The following is a 21,319-nucleotide window of genomic DNA, read 5'->3' as shown; positions in this document are numbered from 1 at the left end:
AGAGGCTGCCACAGCGGAGGCATTGAAAAGGTCCGGATTTGACTCGCCTGCACGGACAAAACGCCCCTGGACCTTTTGGTTTTGCACCAAAACTTACTTTGTTTTCCAAAATAAGACCCCAAAGCCCCTAGGCACAGCATAATGAAGAGGAGCTCTCCAATGTAACCAATTAAAACACAGTTTATTGTTTTTGTTTTTTTCACCATAGCACCTTTTAGGATTTTTAAGTATGACACACAAAATTACAGAACTCTCAATTAATGATTAACTTACAAAAGCTTTATGACAAATACTGCGCAATGACATCACACATAAATAGGATACAAAAGAGATTTTTAAAAAATGCTTATTTTTGTCCCCATAAGAACCATTTATTGGAAAGAACAGGGCACAAGAGTCAACAAGTTTTTGAGACTCAACACACTATCAACTGACCTGATTTTTGAGGAGAATGTGCAGGCCGGTTCGATGAAGATGTTGAGCATCAGCAGTTGCTCTTTAATTGGCTTAAGACCTGAATCAGTATTTCATGCACAACCTGAACTCATACAGCATTCACACTGAGACAGAACTGAAGTGCCACTGAGGTTAAACTGCAGTCTTTGAATACAGAAGATTTTCACTCAGTCCTGGGGACATTGGGGATTAGGAAACCAGCGTGAGAAGAGTAAAGCAAAAATTAGCAACACACTAAAATAAAAAATGCGAGGGTCACAAAGTATGCAAGAGTTAAGTAAAAAAATAATAAAATCATTACTTCTGGTATAAAACTGTTCACAAACACCATGGTGGTTCAGGAGATAATCTTTTGTAAGTGTTAAGCCCAGGCACTTAAGATATTTTCAGCTTCACACTTCTGTGAGAAGTGGGTGGACCCATCTCCCACCATCCTATCACCCACGGTATTGATAGAATGTGAAATAGCTTCAAAAAAAAAGAGAAAAGCAGAAACATATCACATGATCTTCCCAATACAGAAGCAGAATTTAAAACAAAAGCATGAAAAAAAGAACTCTTGCAAACATTAACGCACAACTAAAACCAATGACAGGTTTTAAGAGCTGAAAGCATCAGGACCGTATAGGATGAAATCCTTTTCCATCATATGAAATCCTTTTCCATCATATGCAGAACCATCTGGTTTTGGGGTACAGCTTACAGTGCAATGCCAGCTTCCAACACCAAACCAGCATTGCTGATATTCTACACGCTTAAGTCACCATCATTGTATCATCTTGTGCTGTAAGAAAAAGAGAAAAACTTCTCCCTTATGTGACCCTGAAATGCCAACCGCTTTTCTAAATAACATATGGCTTTGAAGTAGGGCTCATTTTGTGCTTAAATGCAGAGACGCAGGGAGAGCATTGCCCTCATGGAGATGAACGAGAGCGGCCAGGGGAGCCCAGCAAGGCACTTTCTCCAAAAACATTGGCATAGGAAGACTTGAGGAACTGGACGTAGTTCTGCATGCTGCGATTAGTGCTCTCCGACTGTTCTAACCGATCCTTTAAATCCTGTAGGCGGCTTTCATACCGTCGCTCTGCCTATATAAAGAAGCACAAAATACAGGTTGAAAGACAGCAGCATTCACTCTACTCACATTAAACTTGAGCTATTCTGAGAAAGTGCTGCAGCCAGCAAAAATTAGCACAGCAGTAGATGGCATTACCATACATGGTGCTATGACCTTTGTCATTTCTTTTGATCATTCCAAACTCTATTCACTAACCCAACAATAAAAAAACAGGAGACAACGCAGCTAATCATGTGGGCTTTTAAAACTGATTAGCTATAGTTTTATGGAATTAAGACACGCTCTTCTCTGAAAACCACCCGATTCATATACCAAGCCAGTTCCAAGTAAAACTCAAGTAAACAAGCAGCGTAAATAGGATATTATAAAAGATTCCCCCTTCTTTCTTCTAGAAGAACGACTTTTCTCTAGAACAAAAATTGCATTCTCTGAGATAACAAATCACAGTACGTGAAGGTGGAGTCACAATATCTCCCATGCCATCTGGTGCAAATCTTGTTGAGACTAGAGCAAGTTCTGTGTTTTTGCAGCACATCCATAGGGCCTTTTTATGGACTCAATTGCTGCCAGGACCCTACCAGCACAGCAAGAATACACCTTGCAAGTCACTCACGTCATCTTTGTTCCGACGCAACTGGTTCAGCTCTGTTTTAGTCCGACTCAGCTGGGTCTCCAAATCCAACTTCTTGGACTGGGCTGCCCTCTCTCTAGATGCTGCTCGTTCTCGAGTTTGTTCAACCTACACGCAACAACAGAACAACAATCTTGTTAAAGGTTTGTCAATGCAAGAATGATTTTTCCCTAACCCATTGCCCACAAAAGCCCTTTAAACTTCATTGGACACATACGTAAGCAGCAGCTCAGTCTAGGGCTTTCTTCTGTTGCAGACTGGAGAAGCGGGGTTCAGTTTTTCAAAGGTTTAAGTGCTGACAAGCAGTACCAGTACATTTTATTGTTTTTATTTCACTGAACATGATGATTTTCATGAAGCTGATCATAGGCTGAGGAGGTAATGTCCAGCATTCTCATTATTCCCCTTTCACAGCCTGGGTAGTTTTGAGAAAACACGCAAATACAAGAAATTACTTACTTGTCTTTTGGCATCCTCAATGGCCATTTCCAGCTGACGAGCCAGGGAGCTACACTCACGGGTCTTCTCCTCTAACCGCAGCTGACACTGGTGGATCGACTCCTCACGTTTTGCTATGACCTGAAGGAATTCTATGTTCTGGGCACTCGTTGTCTCTAGTTTTCTGGGTTAAGATAACAAAGGAAGGAAACCTGTTCATTTTAAATGGAGAATGTTTCAGTCTGCCTTTTTGTTAGGTCTTGACTAGTCTCGGAGGAGATTCCGTACTCCCTCAAAAAAGTCCAAGCCCCAGGAAACACTTCAATTCTCAAATCAGAATTTCAAAGACTGAAGAACACAATACTCATACACCTGCCTTTTCCCAGACATTGTCACTAAAAGGAATTGATAAAAACAGATAAAAACATTGTAATGTTCAGTAACGTCAAAACTATCAGACTAGATTGAACAAGGAGCTGGTTTATCTGCTGGGTAGGTCACAGTCCTTTTAAAAAATATTTGTTAAGTGTGCTGCAAGAATCTACAACTCTCTCTCTAGTGGACTGCTAGTGGTTAGAGATTGTCGTGGGATAAGTAAGCGTGTAGAATCCTGAAGGCAAATGGAGGACTGGAAAAATATTGAAGATGTTTCAATCTCCTGAAAAAAAAATCTCAGTAGAAAGAGGATGGAAAGGAAAGGTTAAGAGAACAAGAGAGCCTAATATTTCTAACCTTTCTAGCTCCTCCACCTTCAAGGTGAGCTGCTTTTTCTCCTCTTGGGCAGATTGATACCTCTCTCTTGTCACATCCATTTTGTCCCCCTGGAGCTCAATCTAAAAATTACAGCAATTAGTTACTTTACAGAATAGTCACTACACACATGACCAACCACCTAAAATGTATGTGGCTCTCCAGAAGGAAACATGCTCAATTCATAATTTTCTGCGGGATCCTAGGAAAGGAATAGTGGATAGAAAAGCAAAGCACTAAACACACTTAACATCCATTTTGTTGGTGCTTCCCGCTAATGGTTGGAAAGGTATGAGAAAGTTCTTTCATATTGCACATGAAAAGCCAGCTTGGTAAAAGCTTGCATGCAGAGCAGCCACCTGTAAGCACAGCAAAGCACACACATTAATAACAGCCATATACATGACAGCATCCCACAAAGACACTAGAGACTTAAATACCAGGAAGGTTTGTAACTCCAAGCCCATCAGAGTAAAACAGTCAGACTGCAAGATTATTTGCTGTGTCCCGAGGCATGGTTGTACAAGTCATGCCTGTCTATAATTGTCCTGTGACACCTATACAGTCCTCCCGGGGACAAAAAAAAAAAAAACAGGGACTAGGCAAACAACCCAAAATCAGGGTGAGAAAACAGGGTTGGGACAGCACCACCAGCAGAAAAAGACAGGAGGTAAAGCTGACAAGATGATGGAAGTAACAGAAGCGAGTGTTGGCATTTGCAAGTGTTGCTACTGCTGCTATTCAAGTCCCAGTATGGTTCTGTACCAAGGGATTAAAAACTTTTCAAACGGTAAGGAATGCTGCTAGCTACCCTGCTAACTTCTTGCACAAAGACATGGCACACACATTTATTTTGCAGTGCACGTTTAATCTTTTCAAAAAGAGACGAGAACAGAGACAGAGATGAAGTTTGAACTTTCCTGTGATTAGAAATTCATCTTGGTCTCAGACTTGCAGATTGCTGTGTTGCAGGTGCTCTCTGCCAGTCCCTTACCCGCTGACGCAGATCTGCGATGATGAGAGACAGGTCCACATTCTTCTTCTCATAACTCTGAAGCTGGTCCTGACATTCTGCCAGCTTCATCTCTGTGATCCTTAGGATCTCAGGCAGCTTTTCCAGTTCAGCAAGCTGGCTCTGGAACTGCTTACGAGCCTACAGTCAAAGAGAATATGAGGAACTTTCAAATGTTCATAAGATCTAGACTAAAAAGTTTTTCTGTGAAAGCCTGCAGCCATGACGACACTGGAAATTAGGCAAGTGTTGGAATTCAAAGCCCAGGTAACGTTATCTTCTACTCCAAAAGCCTATCCCTTAAAATTTGGCATCAGTGGATCCTGGGCTTCAATTTTACTAGGAATATAAGTTGCTTTATGAGGAAAAGTCATTCCACAGCAAACAATGGTGTAACCTACATAGCTCACAGTTCTAAACCACTACTTCTGCAGCAAAGAACAAGCTACTCAATTTAAACACCTCTGAAGAATGCCATATAGTCCAAAAGAAGCTGTTAAATGTTCAATACATTTTGCAGAATAAACAATCCCTGAGAAAAGTTAATCAAGAAAGGCAAACTCAGATAACCCTTTATTCACAGCCATTTTGAACTATATGCAGAACATTAAGATCCATAAATGTCTATAGCATGTATCAGTCTTTAGAGAAATAATTACAAGTTCGATCTCCTTGTTCATTTCATCCTTTAGTGTCTTGTTCTCTTTGTCACACTTCTCCAGTTTTGCTGTCACTTCATCTGCTTCCATTTGGGTTTTCAACACCTGGGCGTACAAAAAAAAAAGCACAAACTTTATCTATTGCATATGGTTTTCAACAAACGTGCTATACTTTGGAGTGACTGAAACTGCTCAAGAATCAGCAACAGACTTCTTGCCAGTGACCACCATCCCAGACTAAATTTGTAAGTTCACCTTCTGCTTCTCCTGTCTGGCTCATTTGGGCTTTCCAGCAAATATTCTCCCCTTTTGACTTATTTTCCTAACTACAAGAATATCAAAAATCCCAAAAGAAGAAGCTAGAAATAGCATTTAGCTCACCAAAAGGCAGAAGAAAGCATCTCACTATTTAATTCTGAGCTAAAGCGACAAAAGATCTAAAGCCATATGAAATTGCAATAACCTCCAACAGCGAGTCACAGATTAACACATTACAGAATAAACCACTGCAGTAAGGGGAGAAAACACATTTGTGCAAGTGCTGAAGGAATGGATAAGATGCCAACCTGTGATTTGTAAGTTTCAATCAACCCTTCATAGTTCCTAACAGAGCTCTTGAGCTGCTGTACTTCCATGTGCGCTTGGTTCAGCTTTTCCTCCATTGGAACCACACTAGCCTGAAAAATAAAACATCTTTGATTGAGTGCCTCGAAGTAACTGTTACATTAGCCATCTAGCGTTGTCTAGACTGGAAAAAAAGGGATTTTGTTAGTGTAAATTAGCAAAACTTTCCAGACTTAAGTGGATTGCCAGATTTATGCCAGCAGAGCACGTGGGTTTAGACTGGATGCGCAGTCTGTCTGCTTGAACGAGCTGTGCTACTTGGATTAGGACCACTCCTTGTTTGGATCAATCCCTAGCTTTACAAGAAAATTACGTAGGTCACCACCAGAGTCACCAGTGGCAAAAGAAATGACAGGAGAAATACGCCAGGCATTACGCCTTTTTTCTTTATTATTACAGAGGTTACCATTCTCTCTGCATGAATAGTTACAGTTGTTTGTTCTCTGACCAGCACCATGAAGATTAAGAACAACACTTAAGATCTCAGCTGCAAGAAGGAACAGTACTTGGACTGAAGATACTCCTACCAAAAGCTGTAAGAAAGGCAGTCCTCCCAGAACGCTTGCTCACTTTCTTTATGTCTTTTTCCAGCATACTTTAGGTATCATACTCAAGCTATGGTGAAAATGGTTTGAAACTAAACGGCAGTAATGGGTGCAATTCAGCTCTGTCCTCAGAGGCCAAGCAGCTTATTATAATTTCTCCTTCTTTGTGTAGCATTTCAGCTTCAAATCCCTAGAATCACTGACCTTTAGCCTTTCATTCTCCATTTTGAACGAAGTGGTCTCTGTAGTCTGTTGATGCAATTTATCCACCAAGGCATCCCTGTCCTCCCGCATCCTATTCTCCAGGGTTGTCTGCTGTTCCAGCAAGTCTGCCATACGGCTGCCATAGAGAAAGAAAATTAATCCTTAAATGACTAGAAAGAATAAGACTCCTAATCCTTCAAAATAAGCTTCAGAAACACGTCTTTTCCCTACACTTTCATATTCCTGTTCTGTTCAAGTATACATACCTACCTGTTACGCTGTTCTACTACCTCAGTCTTCTTAGCCCACTCAAAATTGACTTGAATTGTCCCCCTGGAGCTCAAATGCATTGCCTCCAAGATGCATGGGATAAAGAGGTATTTCTCTCTTGCCTCATATCTATTTATTTTTTCCTGAAGCAACAACTATACTGCATGCAGTAATACCAACATATTTATTTACCACCACAACAAAATTGCCATGAACTAGACTGTCTCTAATTTCTAATACCTTCCATTCAAGGATCTCAAACATCTAAAAAGAAAAATAACCTTAATTATTTCAAAGCATGACAAAATGGCAAAGGTTCAGAGAGATTTAAAGATCAGCCTGCCTTTGCTATGGCAAGTCAGCAGCAGAAGCCACACCTTTCTCGGCCTCTCCAAACTCTGCTGTCCCATAGACAGGACTGGCTTTGCTTGGATGTTTACAGACAACCCAATTAAATTATTCAATTCAATTAAATTATTCAATTAAATTAATTTATGCTTGAACTAGGTACTCATCCCCACTCAAGCTAGTTTCTCCATACTAGTCTTATTTTAACCTGTTCAGCGTAACGATTTCCAGTTCAAGGTCACTCTTGTCCTTTACTACTTTGTTGTAGCGACTCCTCCAGGACTCCAGAGTAGACAGCGCCTCACCAACGTAACTGTCCTGTCAAACAAAAGAAAGGCGTGACAAAAATAGCACTAGACGTTGGATACCCAGACAGCATACAGAGATGCTGATATGGCTAAGCACGATATGTGGAGACTTCACTGAAGCTTAAAACATTGAAGACAAGTATTTATTTTTATTCTTCCTGATCCTTCACAGAGAGGTGTTCTACAACACCACTGTCAGGTAACAGACATCATCATGGAAAGGAGAATCCTCTCTGAAGGCAGCAAACCAACAATCAGAAATGCAAGGCACAGATAAAATTCCCATAGTGGCTCTGGTCCCTAGTATTCTACAAACAAGGGAAAAATAAGTAGCCTAAAAACCATATTCCCTTCTGATTTGTCTTAGTCCTAACTTTGCTACTTTTTCTTCAGTCATTTTATCCTTCAATCCTTTCAACCTTCAGTCCTTTTTCAACAGGACTTGCATCTCAAAGTCTTTGTACTTCTCTGCTTTAACTAGCTTCTTGATTAAAAACTGACTCCATTCAGTTTTCAACCCAAATCACAAGGTTTTATTTTATTGGCTTCTGCCAATCCTCAGATGGTTCTGAAGAATCAGGTGAAAAAAAATCAGATCTGCTAGTTTTGTATAATCCAAGTTACTGCATGTCCTAAGTTAAGGACATGCAAAGAATATAGTGAGAGCTGCGAAAACTGGATTTGTTCTAAACTTAGCATAAATGGGCCAACGCATTGAGACAAAAATAAATCTCATTAGTTGAAAGCAGAGACTCTCCCCCTAGGGCTGCTACCAAAAGTCAAAGGTTTAGACACATGATCTGAAATGAGGTCTCTCCTCCTGTATCATCAGATACCTTTTCTGCTAGCTGGACAGTCAACTGCTCTGCATACTCCTCACTCCGCTCTGCCCGCTCCTTCTGTGCACGTAGGGCTTTCTTCAGGGCCTCTTTATCATGATCTGTCTTCTGCCTTAGTTCTTTCAGTTGTTCCTTGATAAGTTCCACCTCTGCCTTATGCTGAGCTTCATTACGCTCCAGATTCTGCAGCGGGAGGAAGAAACACACCACAGGGAATATTATCCTCATACCTGTATACCTAAAGCAGCGATTAGTTTTCTAGTAACCCCGGGGAGAGGCAGGCATAAAAACCTCAAACCTTTAGCCTATAGGTACTTGCACTGCACCTGCTTAATCCTGTCCTAACACAGACAGACATGTCAGCATGACCTCTGAAAGACTGAAAAAACATTTATGCCCATGTTCATACAGAAAGGCAAGAGACAGCAAAGCTGTATGTTCAACCCCAATGCATCCTATGACGCTGTCTGCTTGTAACAAAAAGGAACAGCCTACTCTAGCCATACAGAAATAAATCCTTTCACTGCAAGTTATAAAATAACAACATGGGGAAAAAAAAAGTTTGAAGATGCTAAAAATAAGAAATCCTTCGAGAGAGTTTTTGTAACTGATCTCTGGTTTCTATGAAGGTTTAAAGCACAGAAATTATTTCCAGTATTTCCACCTTGATACAAAAGATTTCATATATCAGAATCAAAAGTGGACTCTCAAACACCCTTCAAACTCAAATGAAACGAGGCAAATCAGGACTGTGAATCTACTGACCTCTCAATTCTTCAGAACTAAATCTATCTCTGTATTTATTGCTATTTGTAAATTTCCTGAAAGACATCATTTCCTCTCTCATAAGCTGTTCTCCAGAATACTGATTGCCTCTCCTAATCAAGATAAATACTGGTCTAACAGCCTTTTGATCTACCCGAGAATATTCTTTTTATTAATTGAAATATTTGCATATAATAATGTTGCTTTACACAGCTGTACAGCTTAACAAAATTAAAGCTCTTCTAAATTATTGGCATGCACATGATCGTCAGAACAACAGATATGTTAAACATAAGACTTTGATCAAGATAAATTAGGGGAACTTTCTCCACCTTATTAATATTACAGAATGCATGCATGAGAGCAATCAAATACAGAAACTCATGGCACAGCATTTTCCCAGAAAACAAATTGAATAGTTTGTGATCTGTCTTGATGCCTGACTAAACCAAAACCATCTTTTAAAATAAATATATAGTAATTAACTCAAAAGAAAAACATAATAAATGTACATAGTCCTTAAAGCTACGATTATGCCTCGTGTCAGAAGTGAAAAGCTTTTTATTTTGTTACTTCATTTGAAAGTTACAGTATGTGTTAGCAGCTTAAGCACCACCATCCAATATTTCAGTCTATGACACAGAAACGAAGAATACTCGGTGAGTGCTGCTTCCCTTGCCAGTGGATTCATCTTGTGAGTATAAATGAACAGTCAGTCTCCAGGGACCACTGAAAACCTACCCGGATCTGTACAGTCAGACGGTTGTTCTCAGCTTCTTTATTTCGTAGCTGTGCTTGTAAATGGCCTCTCACAGCCTCCATAGATTTTGAGAGTTCACTTGCTGTCTTTGCCTGGTCCTAAATAAGATGCAAACGACACATTTTTCTTCAGCAAGCTAACAGAAGGAACACTTTTGAACATGTAACCATTCAGTGAAGAAATCTGACACTATCTCCAGCCACCTCCACTTTCCATGGACCCTCACAGCTCTTCTCCAACAAAATGGACAACCAAAACATAGGCATTTCTTATACATTATCTTATGAATGACTGGCCTGAAAGATTTGTTCTAGGGCAAAGCATCCTTCATATCTGGTCTTATCCGGTACACTTGCCTTTTACTTTCTAAACGGAGGGACCTACAGGAATTTGACATCTGGAATCAACCAGGACCTTAAACAGAAAGGCAATTCGGTGATAAACCCAAATAAAGAGAATACTACCAATTAATCTTTGTGATTGGTGTTTTATTAGCAGAATATTGAATCTACAACTGTGTGGGAATAGGTAGCTTATCCATCTAGTTTTAATAGCAAAGCAACCATCTGATCCCTTATAAAGTAATCGTACCCAAGCACAAATCCATATTTTGGACAATCTGTGGTTCTGTGGAACTGGAGGGTGGAGCAGGGAGGGGAGAACAGAGAAAGGAAGGTACCTTTTCTGCCTGTATTTGAATGATAAGATCGTCCACCTCTTGTTCTTTCTCCTGAAGCCTCATCTGAAGTTGCTGGAAAACAAACACCACTCAGATTTTAAATAACAAACGCAGTCGGGTTGGCAGGTGGAGGAAAAGAGGTGTAATTGCCTCCCTCCTGAGACCCTCTGATCTACAGCACTCTCTGGTAACCACAGCAACAGCATCCTCAGTCTCAGAAAAACAGTCTGCAGTCTCCTCAAGCAGAAAGCAAAAGGGAAATGCATACATTTGTGTAACAGGGCATGGGATATCCTACGGATACCACAGGACCTGGCAGGATTATAAACTCCGCAGATGAGAAAGGACACTGCCCATGTCTCACAGCTAGTTTTCTAACTTCTGGCAATATAAGAACACTTTTCTCAGTTTACAGATAAATAAATGGGGAAAAAAGTCTGATACCAGGTAATTCACTCATTCAGTGACAGAAGCAGGAACAGAAAGCTCTTTATGCTTTGATACCTCTAAGGATAACATGAGAAACATACAGAAACAATAAGACAATATCCAAAGTGAAGAATGTTGTCCCAACTGTCAGGGGCACTTTTTGTGGGAGATACTTTTTTTCTCTACCACCCCCAGAGATTTCTTTTTAAAGAAACGTGTAGTACAATCCTTGGTTTGTACATTCAGTACTACATGGAAAAGGCAAGCTAATTTGTGCTTGAACTGAACATGATGAGAACAGGCTTAAGTATCCAAAACTGTTCTTCATAGCTGAATACTGTGTTCGTATACGTAGGTCTCAATTGTGAAATCCCCATTCTAAGCCCTATATATGAAAGGCTCTGAAAATCTATCTGCTTTGTAATGTAGTTGTTAACCAGAGGGGCAATACAGTGGCTCTGATTAATACAAAAAAAAAAAAAAAAAGATATTTTTACTGGTCTAAAAGGATTAGTGTAAAACTTAATGGCTGAATACAGACAAAGAAGAGGTTACAATTTAGCTCTCTCTGATTTACCATTCTGCAGAAAAAGTTGTTTTTGTTTGCTTACCACTTTCTCTGCATCTGAGTCAGCAAGCCTTTTCAACAGTACACCTTGCTGCTCCAATATCTTCTGAGCATCCTTCTGCAAAAGAAATAGGGGAGGAAAAACGTTTTAATAAAAAGTCTGCTTTTTACACATTCTTTAGATGTAAGTGGGAAAATCAACCACCTACCCCATGTTGCAGCAGCAATTCTCAAGTATTAAATTAGCTAAATATTTCACGTATCATCACCTATTTCAAAAAGCTTTCCCAATTCTCCCAGACACAGGTGATAACAAAAAGCACAATGGCAAATTAAGATCTTTCAAAACTTTCTCATTATTTGGGGAAGGTCATATAGGAGAACTCAGTCCTTTTCTCCAGTCTCAGTTGTGGCTCAGAAAACAGTTACCATTGGGCCTGCTTTTGCTCAAAGAAACTATCAACTACAGGAAGCACAGCAGTTTCACTCTGAAGTGCTTTTACAAACTATACAGAATTGTTCTGTATAAACAGTACAGAACTGTTAACAGTTCCTGACATTGCTTTTGCAATCCAGCCTATGAAAATGAAGTTCTGAAAATCCTCACGCTCCCATTAGCTGAGGCAACATCTAGTCCTCAGGCTTTAGCCAACACAACAGTGTAGCAGTAACATTTCAGACTAGCATGATAAGCCAAAATGTTGGCACAGATGCTGAAGACATAGCCACAGGAGTTATTGTTCAGACACAAGTCTAAGACCTGCAGATACATCTGTATCCAAATGAAAAAGTCAGCAACGCAGTAGAGCCCTATACCTTTTAATGCAGTCAAAGACGTATGTTCTAACATCCCCACAGCAGAAAAGTCAGTCTTACTGTAATGAGGTAGGCAGGGATAAAGAAAACAATCCATCCTTTATGACACACAGTCAATGGCAGCATTAGGAAAAAGAGTTAAGAGCTCTCAAATTCAAGTTCCATTTTCAGTCCAGAAGACAATATTGCCTTTGGTAATCATCCAAGTTGAAGCAGACAGCACTGCTCACCTCCCGGTTATGCTGCACTCTGAGAAGCTCGCGGAGCGTCCGGTTGGTCTCTTCAAAGGTACTCAGTTTCTGTAGCAGCAGCTCTTTTTGTCTTGTCAGTGTGTTAATGTCTGAGCTGCTCATGTGTTTCTCCTAGAAGAAGAAAAAATAAAATAATATTGCTCATATGCAATGTCTCAAACTCTGGAATTAACGTATGCTGCTAAAAGCAGAAGCACTGCAATATTCAGCACCATCTGTGCAGCAGGTGAGAAGGTGGCTGAATGCTACAAATAAACATCCAGTTTCTAAAGAGATCTAGCAAACACCTTAAGCAAATTAAATCCTTCCACTTCTCCTTATGGTTTTGGTGGGTCAGCAATTGTAACATTACGTTTTTAAGACAGCCACAGAACAGCACAACATAAATGAAAGAACAAAAAAGAAAAAAAAGCAAACACCTACAATGTTGAGTCTCCCAATTGTATTTTTCAGGGCATGGATCTGCCTGGCTGCTGCTTCTCCATCCCTCTCAACCTCACTCAGCTTGGACATCAGGCACTCTTTCTCATGCTGCAAGTACTTCTTCTGTAGCCTGCAGTAATTCAGCAATTAGAGAAACAAGAAACTTTGACAGCTGTACCAACCAGTATGAATTCACAGTTGAGTTAAAGCAGACAAAACCCCTCTAATCAGAAGATAAAAGCCCTAAAGAAATAGTACCTAAGATTCACCCCCTTTCAGTGTGTAAGTTTTTTCTGACTGAAGACAGTAAGTAGGCTCCAAGAGCTTGCTAGGATGACAACTATGAAACAGGAATTTAGACGGGACAAACTGGGCTCATACCAAAGCCTGCACACACCATTAAAGCCAAAACACAATGCTGTGCCAGAAATTCTCTTCTAATATTCACCTCCATCTTTATTCATGTGTTGTTGTACCAACACCATCACATTACAAACAGCATCTCTTTAGCCTTCAAAATATGAACTGCAAAGCTAGGATGACCCTACAGCAGGCCACACAAGCCAACCTCTTTCAGCTTCCTGACAGCAGTTTTTTTCCCATTCCAATGACCATGCTGGAGCCCTTCTCTGCAGCTATTGCCATTCAAAATACCTTTTCTAAATTATGACAAAAAAAAAAAACAAGAGCATCGGTTCTTCAGCAGCACTGCAAGCCTGGGTACAAACTACAGCCTCAATTAACATTAGCAATAAGGAGGTGGGCATCCTGTAAATACCACTAACTGCACTAACAGTGGAGAACAGGAGGTTTCTTACACAGTCAGATCTTTCTCTTCCATTATGCGCTCAATATTGCGCCTGAGCAGTGTATTCTCATGCTCTGTTTCTACCAGCTCTTGCGTGACCTCATTCAATTCTTCTTTCTGCTCCTCAAGGAGACGCTTTGTCATTTGCTGCTGGTGCTCCTTTTTATGCATCTTGGCCTGATAAAGACATTTAAATAGAACTTACAATGAACCTGAAGTTGACTCATGAATGACACATGCATCCCACTTGGCAGATAAGAGCACTACAAACAGTTTAAGAAGTGCAAGAAGAGAAAATACAAAGGGAGGTTGAATTAGTCCACCAGACTTATTTCCTTTTGCAGCAGCAGAGGTCACTTGAGATTTCCTGGCATGTACAGAATTAAAGCTAACAAAATGAATGTGATCTTACATCACGGATTTAATTAGGCAATATCACCAAACGTTTAGATTCAATTCACCCCTCAAGTAGCAAAACAAATTTTTGACAATTATGCAAGTAATTCCATTAATTTTGGTAGCGTAACAGAACAGAAAAGACTTATTAAGAAGAATACACTAAAAGTCTAAATCCTACTCTTATTTACTAATTTGAACTTCACATAGTTTTGCATAAAATAGTAAGAATACAAGATTTGCTACCCTCAGTGTAAACTCAGACGAAAGAAATGCAGTTAGCCCCCACCATAGAGCATCTTATGAAATCTGGAAACCTCTCCTGCCCATTTTTAAATAGCTCGAGTACAAAGGAGGCTATTTAGCTGGAAAACACAATATCACCGGGCTGTGTATTTCAAAACAAAATCAGAAGCTGAAATCTTGTGGAGTAAGCGGATTCTTTAACAACAGAACATCATCAACCTGTTTTTTTCACCTTCTAAAACGACCACTTTTCAGATTTTGTGTTTGATCGGAAGAAAGATTGTTTGGAAACTAAAGCACAGCGATACCCTATTAAATGGATACAGTTTAAAACTGTTTCATAGCATGACTTAGTGAATTTCTCACTAAACTAGTTCAGATCTTCTAAACAACACAGACTGATTTCTTTAAGCAAGCTAACCAACAAGATGAGTAGTCTTCCATTTCACCAAGACTCTAGCTTACTCTTGACAAATGATCAGCCACAAAGGCTGAATCCACAGGTCTTTATGTTGTCTCCTCACCTCATTCTTCAGTGTTCCCACTGCATTCATCAGGCTATCTATCTTCTTTTCATATTCGTTCATTTTGCAGCAAACAGCATCCTCTTCGTCTGTAGAGAGATCACTCAGACGCAATACTGACAGCATTTTTTCTGAATCTGGAGGTGTAATTTCCAGGCGGTGAGTTGGTCCCTAGCAGAAAAACAATAATGGGCATGTTTTTTCTTTAATATAAAGTTATAAACAGTGTTCTAACCCTAACTCTACCAAAAACAGAGACTAGGTTACATCACCACAATGAGACTAAGAAGGAAAAAATATTGAAAACAGCTCCTTCATTTCCATCAGGGAAAGTTTAGCAATGTGGAAAGACTAAAATAGAAAAAGAAGGAAAAAAAATTCTCATCTAGGAAGAGCCAGGAAAGCAAGTGTAGAAGATGTCAGCCTGTAAAAAGAAAATATTAGACAATACTTCACAATTGCTCCATGCTTCACAACAGACTAATCACAGCAGCTCCTTGCTGTGCCCCAAAATGAGATCTTGAAGGGGAGTAGTACTATTAAATAGAATACAATAGTTTCAGTCAGAACTACAAAGTCATCAAGTCAAACTGTCAGACTACTTTGAGGATGACCTAATATTAAAACATATCATTAAGTATTAACCAAATGCCACAAACAGGCACAGGACATTAACCGCCTCTCTAGGAAGCACAACTACACTCTTAGTAAAGAATTTTTCCTAACGTCTTGACTGAACCTCCCTGATGCAGCTTTGAGTTGCTCCCATGCATCCTGTCACTAGACACCACCAAGTAAAGGTGAGCACCTCCCTCTCCACTTCTCTATCTCAGCAGATTAAAACAACGTTGTCACCCCTCAACTTTCTTTTCACCAAGTTTAAAAACCAAGTGTTCTTAGTCTCTCCTCATAGGACATGCCTTCCAGCCCTTTAACCAGCTTTTTTGTCCTCCTCCGGATGCATTTAAGAATCTCAACATCCTTTTAAAATTGTGGAGCCCAGAACTGCAAGCAATATTCCAGGTGAGGACACATCAATGCTAAATACAGTGAGAACAAACAAACTTGTCTGGCTTCTACAAATAGAAAGGCATGAGATGGACGAAAGATGCTAATGAATTCTCAATTTTTCTATACTAAAAAGTGAAAAGGATGTGTATGAGACTCTTAAAATGGATCACAGGTGATGGCAGGATTCTTTCAGATCAGCCCAGCTCCCTCCATCATAACATTACATAAGTAATGTTCAACCTCAGCTAAAGCTGAAAGCTTGCTTTTAAGAGCAAAATCAGTACCTCCCATTTGTAGGTGGACTCCAGGACAGATGTTTTGCCCGGGGGCATCCAGGGGGCCTTAGTTTTCACCTGGACAGTTCGGCGTGTATTCACGGTATTCCCTTTCGTTTTCTGTTTGTGCTTTTGCTGAAGAACAGAAAAGAGAAAATAAGATCACTACAACTTCTAAAAACATTTACAATTCGTGCTGCAAAAATCAAATGGAAGATCATTCATGCAAAAATCTCTCAGTGTTTGATGTCATACATCAGATCAGATGAGCGAGGAGCCATCAGAGGAGGCTAACACCAGCCAGAAGAAAAGGTTATTGCATATTCATTGACAGTATGGCTAGATTCTCATTACTTATCACATCGCTACTCTGCTTTATCACCAGAATATATGCACTTGTGACGTGGTGAAAACCTTATCCAGCAGGCCAGGGGTGGAAGATCTGGGGAGAGGGGATGGGGAAGGAAGCCTCCTCTGTATGGAGATACACAGAAAATACCGCAATACAACCCATTCACGTGCAGAAGGAACCACCTGGCAGATCCCTTCTCTGTTCCAAATTCATCTCACTAAAGAACAGCTGTATCATTTGACAACAGCACTACCAGAGAAAAAAGAATGGCGCAGTTATGAAAAACTCTTAAAATGTTTTCCCTTCTTTGCAGTCAATGGGTAGATCCACATTTATCTTGAACTTGAGATGCTCTAGCTGGAGGAAGATTAAAGTGTTTTTGCACAATTCTAACCTTTGATGAGAAAAAAATAGATATTCTAAAGCACCCTATAGGGAATTAATTAATAGGAGGCACTGACTTCACTGTCAGACCCTGCCCCATTATATTTGCCATTAGCAACAGAGACCAAATTAACAGAGGACTTGGAACAGAATGTCTGCAGACACAAGGAAGAATGAGGCAACTTCAGTATTGCCTCGTCTACTCTTGATATGGATACGAAGAGATCTTTCTTTGCTGCGTAGCTCAGCAGATTGACAGGGTGCTTAATGCCAGAAGATGGTTTAATGCAAACCTTTTTCTTCTAAACACATTCATTTTAATACAATTAAGATAGAATTTGAAACACTTGGGTACTACCTTACTCCAAGCCCCTCCTTCAAAAACACAGATGAAACCAAAGAGAAATCTTTATGAGGACACATTCAGAAAATACAAGGAAAAAATCCCCCAAACTACATCACGTTGGAAGCAACACCCCTCATAACTATACACTTAAACATGAAAACTAGTTATTCTATACCACACTTAAAACATCTTAAACAGAGAAAACATATTACTGAAAATTCACCACTGAATATGCATACAGTTAACAAGGCAGAAAGTCTTCCAGTTCTAATGTGAAGGTAAAGCAGACCTTGAAGATTTTGTGGTGCTTCTAGGACCCACCGTTTCCTCCGTAGCCCCTACAAACACCCAGCTGCACACTCCTACCTGGCATTTTGCAGGTGTGGTTTTCTGACCCTTTTTAATATGGACATGGACAGGGGTGTTTTCATCCACATGGACGTGCAAAGGGGGAGATGAGGAACGGTTCTTCATGGCTCTTCTCCCACAAATGGGAAAGGGCAATACAAGGAAAGGAAACCTGTGAATAAGGAGACTGGAAATAACAACATTTCCCTCTGTGCCAGAGAGCAACAGTGGCCAGCTGCGGTTACAGTTTGAGCTTTCTTTCAGTAGCATCTGCCATTTTGAACAGCATGCTGTCAAGAGATTAGCACACACAGTCTCTCTACTTCTGCTATTTCCTGCTTTTAACACAGCTATTAAAGACCAAACACGGTTGGACTGACAGAGGATGCCTGTAAGAGTCATTGGAGTTCCAAGTCTTAGAGCAAGTGAGCAAATCAAGGGCTCCAGTAACCAACACCATCAGAGTCTGAACACAAATTATGGAGACAGAGGGAAAAGCATTCATTTAACAGTTTAGACGAAAAAAAGTCAAGAGAGAAACATGAGATCATTCCATCCTACAACCCTGAACCTACAAACTCTTTCATATGTGCTTAACTTCAAGAGTCTCTTTGAAGTTAAACAAATGCTTAAAAGCTTTCAGATATTTTTTCTTCAGATTATCTCACAGTAATGCGTATATTTACAAATCCCTACATTAATGGCATGCCTCACTTTAACATTGCCTCACACAACACACAAAAGCAAGACACAAAGCTAAGGAAATCAGTTTTGGACATGATCCTCTGTTTGAGGTCATGGTTCCTCAGTATAACGCAATTGAAAATTTTATAAAATTCCAGCAGCAGCAGCAGTTTATGTCAGCTTAGGTATAATTACTTACAGTTACTGTAAGGCTTTTAGCTCCTCTTGACAGTGTGCTCTGTGCAGAGATTGAAGTCACTTCATTTTTGATGGTTGAGGAAAACCTGGTGCAGAAATAATAAAATGACCGCTAATAGGGAAGGGTGCCAATTTCTGAGCAACCTCTTCCTTTCAAATTAAGGCTATGTGCAGACTCAGACTTATTGTATGACTTATGACTTATTGTATGACTCAGACTTATGTATGAACCCAAACATCAAAAGTTGGTGTGTCAGTGCTTTCCCCTATAAGCAGGGGATAAAAAAAGAATTGAGATTATCATTCCTTACACTGATGCCGAGAGCTGGTTGAAACAACAGAAAATGTTTTGCTGAATTACACAAGATGAGCTTACCCAAACTCAGTTACTGTTGTAAGTGCCCCTTTTAACCAATTTCATAAGGAAATCAGGTTTGAACAGCTTAAGGGATCCTGTACATCTCCCTTCCCACTCAAACCCCACACCATCCCTAAACCCTGCCAACACCAACAAAACTTAACAGAAATGTCAATATCCTGGGTTTAGCTCTGTATGCAGAGAAGGCATCAAAATCTGTGCTTAAGCTATGGGAAAAAAAATAGCCTGCAACACAAGTTCTCAGTGCTGCTTGGCAAGCCCATGTGTGTACTCGTACACAAAACCAAACAGGGAATCAGCTACAGCGTGAGCTGCTTGCCTGGTACTACCCAGGGGACTTGAAATGAGAGCGAGGAAGGAGGGACCTCCAAGGGCTGCTGTGTGTGGCGGGAGCAGCGCTATTAGCATGGTGTTATAAAGGGCTTAGCTGCTAATCTTCTGGAAGCACTCCTTCCCAACGTGCTACCTACCAGCACGTGTTACAAGTAAAGTGTTACTTGTAATGAAGCAGAGCAGGATTTTATACAACACCTCTGCAAGAACAGAATCTAGATGACTCTTTATAGCTCCTGATTAAATTGTCAATTTGTCAAGGTTCATGTAGTAACCTGCTCTAAATAAAACTAATAATGTTGTATCAGCTTCTAAAAATGTTAAGTTTTGGTCACTAACATAGTAATGCAACTGCAATAAGCATCAGATGAGAAAATCTTTCAGCATAATCAAAGTTATTAACAGTTTCACTTAGCTTAGAGTAAGAGTTACTTGTACAACTGAGGAAAAAACACATTAAACTACTGCCCTTATACTTCTTACCTGAATTTGACATGACAGGAAAGGAGTGCTACGTAAACACCAGGACAATTAATGCCAGAAATGTAGTCAGAACTATCCTATTCTATGGGACAGTGGGAAAAGGATCTACATATGAACTGGTTAATCTCAATGGATCACTGTGATACTTCAGAATTAGAAGTAGAAACAGATAAATGTTACTCTAAAATATGAACGTATATGCTAGGGACTTGCACTAAAACTGTTTTGGTTTAAAAAAAAGAAAAGTCACAAAGAGGAAAGATCTACTCCATGAGCAATGTATCATCAAAATCCACTTTGCAGGAACTTGTCCTGCTGCTTGCTCTAAAGTTGTCTGTCCAACACTTAACATTCTTGAGTGCAGAGTCAGGAGCAAATCATGAAAAGCAATTCACGAAAATCAAGAGAAAAAGGAAGTGACAGTTTTCTGGCTCCGAAGAGCAGCAAACACCGCTGGGCACTGTCACCCTCTCCTTCCCCAGGAAGGGCGAAGCTCCTCGGGCTCAGAAGCGCACATCAGCCACAGCGCTGAGAACTTAACGGCAGCTGAATCGCCACGAACGAAACTCCGGAGCTGTCAGGCAGCTTTCCCCAGCACCAAGGAGGTTTGTTGCCGAAGTTCGGGTAACTTCTCTCGCCCTCTCGGGGAGTTTCTCAGAGAACCCGTGAGGCCGGGAGGGCCCGCTCCCGGGTCCGGCCTCCTGCTCCGAGCCGGGACCGGCAGCTCGGGGTCAGGCCGGGGCTCTACCAGGGGTTTCCCGGGGTGGCGGCAGCACAGCGCCCGGTGCAGCCCGTCCCAAGGCTAGGGCCGCCTCCCGCTCTGCATTTCAAGCCTCCTGACGGCTCCCCCTCACACCTCCTGTCCCCCTCACGCCTCCTGCCACGGCGGGGAGGAGCCGTACCGGGCAGCGCGGGGGGGGAGGGAGGTGTCCGGCCCTCCCGCGCCCAACCGACGGCCCCCTCCCTCACCGTGAAGGGCCGAACGGGGCGTCGGACAGCCGCTGCCTCCTCAGGCTGCCCTCGCCGGCGGCGGCGAGGCGGCGGGCGGCGCTGCCATAGAGCCCGCGGTTACAGGGCGCGGCGGACGGCTGCAGGCAGCACCAGGGGTACGAGCCCGAGCCGCCGCCGCACTTCCGGGGCCGCCGCCTCGCCGCCGCCGCCGCCCGCGGCTCCCCCATTGGGCGATTCAAACCCTGCCGGCGGCCCCGCCCCTCCCGCCGCCGCGTCACAAGGGCAACGCCCCGCCCCGCAACCGGCCCCGTCGCCGTGGCGACGCGAGGCGGGAGACGGGCCCCGCCGAGGGCCGCGCGGCTCCTCACAGGGAGCGGTGGCTCTGAGGGGGCCCGACGGCCCCGGGGAGAGGGGCAGAGCCCCCCCGTGAGGAAGCCTCGGCGCAGCTCGGGTCGCTACAACGAGCTGGGGAGGCTTCAGGTGCCAACTCGGCGTGGTCTGGCTCTCAAGAGGCTCCGGACGCTTCGCTTGTTGCCATAAGCGGGTTCTTCAAGCTCCCGGTGTGTCCTCAATACAATAAATAAATAAAAACAACAAGCATTGCCCACCCAAACTTTGTTCTTTTGGTACTACAGAACATTTAACAAATGCAGTGAGTCATGACAAAAAAAAAAAGCACCAAACCAGCTGGTTTTACTGTAAACATTCTCTTTCTCCCCATCATATAACTGAATTTGTAACTGGTTTT

General features: G+C 41.6%; 1 protein-coding gene across 3 annotated transcripts; it reads right to left on the bottom strand.

Annotated features, from left to right (window-relative positions):
* Positions 1 to 162: 162 nt before the first annotated feature.
* Positions 163 to 20,822, bottom strand: ODF2 (outer dense fiber of sperm tails 2). 3 transcript variants are annotated; one of them, XM_035341355.1, is made up of 21 exons: positions 20,590 to 20,640; positions 18,427 to 18,511; positions 17,562 to 17,715; positions 16,123 to 16,248; positions 14,828 to 14,998; positions 13,672 to 13,838; positions 12,854 to 12,983; positions 12,410 to 12,541; positions 11,407 to 11,481; positions 10,367 to 10,438; positions 9,669 to 9,785; positions 8,160 to 8,345; positions 7,224 to 7,333; positions 6,398 to 6,533; positions 5,591 to 5,701; positions 5,025 to 5,129; positions 4,348 to 4,506; positions 3,336 to 3,436; positions 2,625 to 2,787; positions 2,148 to 2,273; positions 163 to 1,544 (listed from the first exon to the last, which is right to left on the bottom strand). In XM_035341355.1, the coding sequence occupies exons 3-21, from the start codon at positions 17,667 to 17,669 to the stop codon at positions 1,371 to 1,373; spliced, it is 2,469 nt and encodes an 822-aa protein (XP_035197246.1). In that variant the 5' UTR covers positions 17,670 to 17,715; positions 18,427 to 18,511; positions 20,590 to 20,640; the 3' UTR covers positions 163 to 1,370. The 3 variants fall into 3 exon arrangements, with proteins under 3 accessions (XP_035197246.1, XP_035197245.1, XP_035197247.1); XM_035341354.1 differs by lacking the exon at positions 17,562 to 17,715 and having other exon boundaries at positions 20,590 to 20,822; XM_035341356.1 differs by lacking the exon at positions 20,590 to 20,640 and having other exon boundaries at positions 17,562 to 17,730.
* Between the last annotated feature and the right edge of the window lie 497 nt (positions 20,823 to 21,319).

Source organism: Oxyura jamaicensis, chromosome 17 (genome assembly GCF_011077185.1).
Source record: "Oxyura jamaicensis isolate SHBP4307 breed ruddy duck chromosome 17, BPBGC_Ojam_1.0, whole genome shotgun sequence".
Taxonomy (NCBI): Eukaryota; Metazoa; Chordata; class Aves; order Anseriformes; family Anatidae; genus Oxyura; species Oxyura jamaicensis.
Note: the sequence above shows the minus strand (reverse complement) of the source record. Positions and strands in the feature narration are given on the sequence as shown.